Source organism: Notothenia coriiceps, unplaced genomic scaffold, assembly GCF_000735185.1.
Source record: "Notothenia coriiceps isolate Sejong01 unplaced genomic scaffold, NC01 NC01_scaffold00037246, whole genome shotgun sequence".
Lineage (NCBI taxonomy): Eukaryota > Metazoa > Chordata > Actinopteri > Perciformes > Nototheniidae > Notothenia > Notothenia coriiceps.
In genome coordinates, this window is record NW_011369947.1 from 19,791,682 (window position 1) to 19,798,947 (window position 7,266).

A 7,266-nucleotide genomic window follows, 5' to 3' on the forward strand; every position below is an offset into this window, starting at 1 on the left:
AAGTGGCTTTCTTTTTCATAAACTCAGCTGCTTGACACCTCACCCATCCTTTCTTTTTTTATTTATTGAATTAGTTTGTTAACGTTGCAAAAAAGTAAAAGGTGAATAATTCCAGAAGCACAACAAAGTAAAAAGTTAAAAACGAATTAAAAAAAACATGCCTTAAGTCAGAGCAGTTTTTTCTTTACATTATCAACAGAAAAAAAGGAAAGGAATACAAAAATAAAAATAAAATAAACAATAATAACATTACATTTACAAAAAACTGATATACACACATAAAGCCTACATACAAAATGTAAAGTTGATATAAAACAGCCCCAATAATGATGAAACTTAAAGTATATGTTCAAAACAAAATCCAAAACAATAATATTTTAGTTGGGATCGTAGTTAAAAGTGAAAACACTGTAATATGAGGAACAAAGTTGATTGAAAGACAATGATAGGGGCCTTGCTTCATTTCATAGTAAAAGCCACTCACACCTCACACCTCCCTCCCTCCCTCCACCATCTGTTGTTGGTGTCACCTGTTCCTTTTTACCTCACCCTCCTCTCTGCCTTTCCCCAGGGTCACAACCTCTCTCCTCTCCGCCTGTCCACACTTCTCACCTTTCCCCAACTCACACTTTTTAGTCCTTACTCAGCACATCTGTTGCTCTTCACCTGGTCTCTGTTGAACTCTTATTCTTTTTCTGGCTTTGTCATGTCCTTGTCTTCCTTCGCTTGTCTTTGTATGTCTGTCTGTCTGCCTGCTGGTAATTAATATGAGGTTATGAGGCTCCTCACTGATAACAGATAACATGGTTAAATGCCTTTCGTCTGTCCTTACCTGCTTACATCATATATCCACACGTCTCTCAAGACCACATGTTGGGTTTTGTCCTTCAGGCTACAAACAGGGAACCATTTTCACCTATCCTCCATTACTCCTGTTATACACACAACATTAACAGATTGAACGATTTATTTACTGATCTTATTCATCATATGTGTATTTTTTTATGTTTTTTGACATACAAAACAAATAAAATAGGCAAATGTTCATATTGAAAAATAAATAAATAAAGAAGATGGTTTTCTTATGAGTGACGTAGTATTCAAAAGTTATATCAAGTGATTCAGTGAATAAATATCCAACCAAATCTTAATCACGGTTTTATTGACCCTAGATACTGTGGGTGTGTGTGTGTGTAACTATGTGTGTGTTATTACGGTATTACAGTTTCCGGAGCAGCACTCCCTCCAGTTGAATAGGTGGTGTTATGCTATTATATGACCACAGCCCGTGACTCAGAGGAAATAACTCACGTTCAGGCTTTGTTTTAACTGGCATAAGGCCAGCGGAGTGGGTGTGTGTGTAATCAGTTTAGGAAGGCTTTCATTCACCTGAGGGGGCCAGATGCTCGCCAAATCTCAGAACAGCTGGGTACAGCCTCAGCCATATAGATGTATGCGCACCTAAGATTAGGTAATGTTCCTAGTTGGAAGTCTTTGTATGGGTAGATGTGTGTGAGATTTTGGCCAAATGTAATACATTCTGTGACATCCAGGATGGATGTTTTTTAAATAGGTTTGTGTACATCTAACACTCCACACAGTCGTCGTCGTCGTCCCCCCCCCCTGCCTAAAATGCCTCAATTGTGGTCCTTTGTTTACTTACGCAACATAGTGACATCACTGTGGTACATATGCCAGGCCTGTAAGTGGCACTGTACTTCGCCACAAAATACACCAAAAGCAGCGAAAAGACCCCCCGAGCATTGTTGCCATGGTTTCCGCGGTGGATTTAGCAACATGTAGTTCATGTAGTTCTCCATGTCCACTTGTTGCTGATCGTTGTGGTAGAGGAGCTGTAGATTTTGCACTGACAGTAGCTACTGACCATGCGACAGTAACAGCAGTGAGCAGCAGAGGTGGGGCTATTGCGTCATCGTTATCAGGAAATGATCGTATAGGGCGTAGACACGGAGCCGTTTGGCCCCCCAGAGCGTTGCGTCCGCAGATCTACCCACCTTGGGACCCGTTATCGTTATCTGCGTTTCCCTGTCGGCCTCGTTTGGCCGAACCATCTATAAAAGGGAGAACTGTAGTGGATACGACCCGTATCGTCTCCGTGTGGCTGCCTAAGGTGCTGGTCATCTCTAAGCAGTTGAGCAATCACAACTGAGCCAGCTAACCAATCAGAGCAGACTGGGCTCTGGTTTCAGACAGAGGGTGAAAAGAGGTGCTGCAGCACAGGCAGTATGAGAAACATAAAGACCTTTTTTTAATATCAAAGCATGTAAACATGTCACTGTAGAGGCACAAAATACACATATGAACCTGAACATGAGAATAATAATGCCCCTTTAAAACAATCCACGGTAGGGTTAATGTAGTGTGTTTTAAAAAAATCCAATCCTGCTATGATTGTAGAAGCATCTGTAATGTGTCCTCACCTGTTAGCCGTGCCCCATGTGTTGGAGTGGGCTCAGCTCAACAGTGGGATTTCCAAACACAAACACCCCGGCACACACACACCCCGACACACACACAAACAGTGACCCTTGTGTCCCCCAGGAAATACTTCCTTTCCCTGGCCCGAGCTGGCTACGACCCAGATGTGGTTTGACTCCAGATGTTCCTGCTAGCACCACTAGCTTATGAACTAATTAACCGTTTGTGGGAAGCTGTCCATGCATCGGGTGACAGCTTCTAGGGCAAACACTCTCTTTATCCCCACATGTCTTTGAAGTTGAGAATGACCCGCTGACAGAGTTTGTGCCATCATGTAACACACTTCACTTTTACAAGGTCCAATTTTGCAAGAACACTATCAATTTAGCTTGTATGACTCATTCCAATTTTGGATTAATAACGGAGCAACCATGGATGATCTAAGCTAATGCTTAAGGCTTTTTTTTGGCATATTATTGGCATCCCTTTAACCTTTTTTAAAAAGCACATTTTAATAGAGAAGCAAACCATTGCTATTTGAGTCCTTTTCTTCAACAATGTATTTACTGGTTTCCATCAAAATATTACAAATAGTCAGCATCACATCAAGATAATATTGTCAAACATAAATGACAGAACATAATTGTGGGGAAAAAGGTAGATAAATACAAAGCCAAATAAATGAATAAAACTAGATAAGCGGCATATTTCTCCTTTTCATACCTCACCATATAACGTAACATTTATTGAAGTACCAAATTCATACTTCATAATAATAATAATAATTATTATTATAATAATAATAATTCATACTGGTTGTTCAAAAGTAACAAATTAATATAATCGATGAAAGTTCAAATATTGCATTTTTGCCCTTCAAAACTTTTTTATTTTCTCCATTGACAGGCATGTATTTGGTCTTCCTTAGCTACTGACCTATGTGCAGCCTATTTACATTTTAAATAAATGAGAATAATTAAATAAAGAGCTTTCTTTATACTTTGATTTGAACGCAGCAGTTTTCTGATAACATGCTGTTTTTGTTTTTCCCCTCAGTGTTGGAGAAGAGCGAGTTCAAAGACGAGTCCCAGTTCTTCCGTTTCTACGCGGACGAGGAAATGGAGGGAACGAGTACCAAGAGCAAGCAGCTCCAGCGCAATGACTTCAAACTCATTGAGAACATCTTAGCCAAGTCCCTGGTGGTAAGCTTTAACACACACACACACACACACACACACACACACACACACACACACACACTCTCTAAAACATCCACATTTTCTCCCACTGATATACATGGTTACACAAAGGCTCATTCATTGTCGCATTCTGTTCGAATTGCCACACTTGCTCAAAATGGGAATGTTAAAGTGTTTCACTGCAGTAGTTGCTATTAATATGGCACAAAGATATTTGTATTCATTATTATGATGCCAGCATTATCAACTTTAGTTATCCAAAGAAATATAGTTCAGGAAGGGAAGATCGGTTGATTCAAAACAAAGCTCGTTTTTTCAAACCTATCCATATTTATCTGGATATGTTTCACCCTTTCATGCAGATACTATATAAACAGGGATATAACAGGTCCCTTTTGTTATGTAAAGTTAACTGAACTGACACACTAGCATACTATACATACTACTATATCTTTATCTCCAGTTAGTTTGGACCTATGTGTATTCTTCTTCCCGATCTCCACAGCCAGATGTAATTAACATAACTATACACACAGAAACATCCCTTTTCCCTCTGGCAGCAGGGACTGCTTTGATGACAAACAACACCTTTTGAATTTGCTCTGTATGCAGCTTAATGAGTCTTGTGGAAAACCAACTGTACTGCCTGGGATAAAGTCCCTTTTGGATTGCTGCTGAGAAAAGAGAGTATTATCTGCAGTCAGATATACTTTTCATTCAAGAGTTTGCTCTGTTCTGCAAACAATAGTGCAGTGCGTACATGAGGGATCTCTAAGGTAAATCAGTTACCAGATCTTACACTGTATGTATATGAAACATACAATGTGTGTACTAGTGAGGACTTTTTATGTAATTCAAATCAAGTCAACTAAATATAAATTATGTTTGTGTATTGGGTACATGAAATAAGGTCAGTTTACACTTAAATGTTTTGGTTAATTCTGTTATCTTTGCGGAAAGAAGCTTTACTAGCATCCCTTTTCACATCAGAGTGGGAAGTAGGCCCGGTCGCCCCCCCTTTGATTAGCAATCCTATTCCTCCCTCATGGCTATTATACAAGTAAAGTGCAGGAACTCTTTATTTACCGCAGCCATCTCCTGTGATGTAAGAGCAGAGATCCCCATCTTATCAGGGCCGTGCAGCAGGAAGATGGCCCCGGCAGCTTACCTAATGGAAGCGCGCTAATGTGTTTGGCGATGACAGCGTTTAACTAAGCCTCGCCCCACTGGGGAATTAAATATGAGAGGCAGAAAACATCATCAGCAGTAGAATCACCTGACACTCGATGAAAACCACAGATTGTAGGATTGGGAGCTCGACAATTTGTGGATAGTTTGCAATTGCGTGTACGACCACCAAGGAAGAGGGTCATTGTTGTAAGAAATCGCATCATTGCCACAAATATGAACAAATCACCTTTTACGGCAAGAGCATTCAGCTACTGATTAAGAGTCAGATGTATACGATGTACACAGGATAAGATATTTACATAGATTTCCAAAAATAGCAGCTTAGCATAATGGTACATTAAAAGGAGTGTGAATATAACGCCTCTTTTCGGCAATAAATATTTTACTTTTTACTCCATTACTTTTATTCGGCTACATTAGTTATTAGTAACTTTGCAGCTTCATATTATTTGTAACAAATCTAAATAGTTTCTGATGTACTGGTATAGATGAAGGTGGCAGTATAGAAAGTTATTAAAAAAGGATATATTATCCTTATTTTCAGGTTAATATTTGTATTTTGTGGCTCTACTGTTACATTTGACATGCTTTAAACACAGCCTATACAACATACTCAGGAGAGGGAAAACCCCCCCAATAAGCAGTTATTCCAACTTTACCTGCTGCAAAATATAAATGATGAACACATTAAAAATTATAATCCAGGGATCTGATATTTTTGATTCCGCTCTGCAAAATCTGTAGGTTAACTTTTGATGATAGTCAACCTATCATTAATAGTTAACCTAATGTATATTTTGGTGATAAGTATATTTTGATGCAGGATTTCACTTGAAAAAGATTATTTCTTCACTGGTATTACAACTTTCACATGTAAAAATCTTGATATTCCTTCTGGAAGATATTTATGCTGTATTTTTCTACTTTATTACTTTTTTAATCAGTGAAATACGTTAAAGTCTAATAATGTGTCCAACGTCTTAATGTGGGAGTAATTAGGTGATTTTCTCTGTGCTAGATTCACCCAGAGGAGGAAGACTACGGCTTTGAGATTGAAGAGAAAAACAAGGCCATTGTGGTCAAGTCTGTCACCAGGGGCTCACATGCTGAGGTAATGGCCATCACTCACACACACACACACACACACACACACACACACACACACACACACACACACACACACACACACACACACACACACTCTGTATCTCCTACCCGCCCTTGGGCATTAGTTCCAGTTTGAAATGGCTGTCGAATGTTTTGACGTCTGCTGTCAGTCTGCTTCTGTTTCACTTCGAAATTACGTTGCTCTGATTGGCTGTCAAGCCATTAGTCTTGCTTACTCACGTCATCCTCACAAAAAAAACACACACCAACCCTTTTATACATCCTCAGCAAATGTAATACCCAAATGAGGTTGGATTTAATACAGGCATAACTGTTTTGTTTCTTCTTATTAAGGCCTGTTGTAGTTTGGTACATCTGTTGCTTCTCTGTCATCATTTCCAGACTTATTGTTTTACAAGGTGACTTCTGGCAAATCTGACCAGCAAACAAACCTGCATCTATAATTTTTTCAGCATTTTGAACCCTTACAAAACACAGACCCTGTTTGTTTAAGGAATGTCACTTTCCCACAGATCCAATAAAAGGGAACTCCTTCCTCGCCACAATTTAATTTTACCATAATTCCTCTAGCGTCCCTTTGGTTTCTCGTTCTGTTATGTTACCCATTGCACTTCACTCCCACATTACTCCTTTTCCTGGGCAATCTTTTTTTCTTCTCTTCTTCTCCCTCTTTCACCCTTTTCTCCTCTTTTCTCTCCCCTCTTACTCTGTTATTCATCCCCCATTCCCCACAATAACAGGATTGCTAGTTGTGACACAGTCCGTGTGCCAGCACGGTGAATGAAGCTCAGCTGATTCCCAGGGGGCTCTGAAAGGGGCTGACACACACACACACACACACACACACACACACACACACACACACACACACACACACACACACACACAGCTCTTTCACTATATGATACTATTATAGAAAGTCACGTGCAGACAGGCACCCATGCTGTATAATCACACGCACACACATCCTTCCGCATTCAAATGGCTGTGGCTCCTCCCAGTCGTTCCTACATCCACCCTGTGCTGTTATCCAGAGTTGGAGCCCCCCCCACCGGATCTGTGCCTGGGACATTGGACTCACAGAGGCAGCTTTATTCCCACAACGTGACTGGAGATGTGCAGGATGACTGCATTCAGTGACGTGCAGCAGGCTGTGTGCCTGTCATATGAAAAGGGGATTTTAGAAGCTGACTGTGCAGTGTTTGATATTTGTGAGCATGTGTACCAGTGGGTGCAAATGTTGGCTTACTACTTGCCCGCACCGGGACTCAGGGTTCGAGTTATGTGGGAGCCAATGGGAGCTGAGTAG

The 7,266-nt window shown here is 40.2% G+C and overlaps 1 protein-coding gene across 1 annotated transcript in view; it reads left to right on the top strand.

Moving 5' to 3' along the window:
• LOC104966497 (phosphatidylinositol 3,4,5-trisphosphate-dependent Rac exchanger 1 protein-like) overlaps nucleotides 1-7,266 on the top strand; it is a 32,373-nt gene extending 25,107 nt beyond the window's left edge. Inside the window, exons 13-15 of the mRNA XM_010795684.1 lie at nucleotides 3,496-3,641; nucleotides 5,848-5,946; nucleotides 7,186-7,266. Coding sequence (XP_010793986.1) covers nucleotides 3,496-3,641; nucleotides 5,848-5,946; nucleotides 7,186-7,266 — 326 coding nt within the window. The remainder of the gene's footprint in view (nucleotides 1-3,495; nucleotides 3,642-5,847; nucleotides 5,947-7,185) is intronic.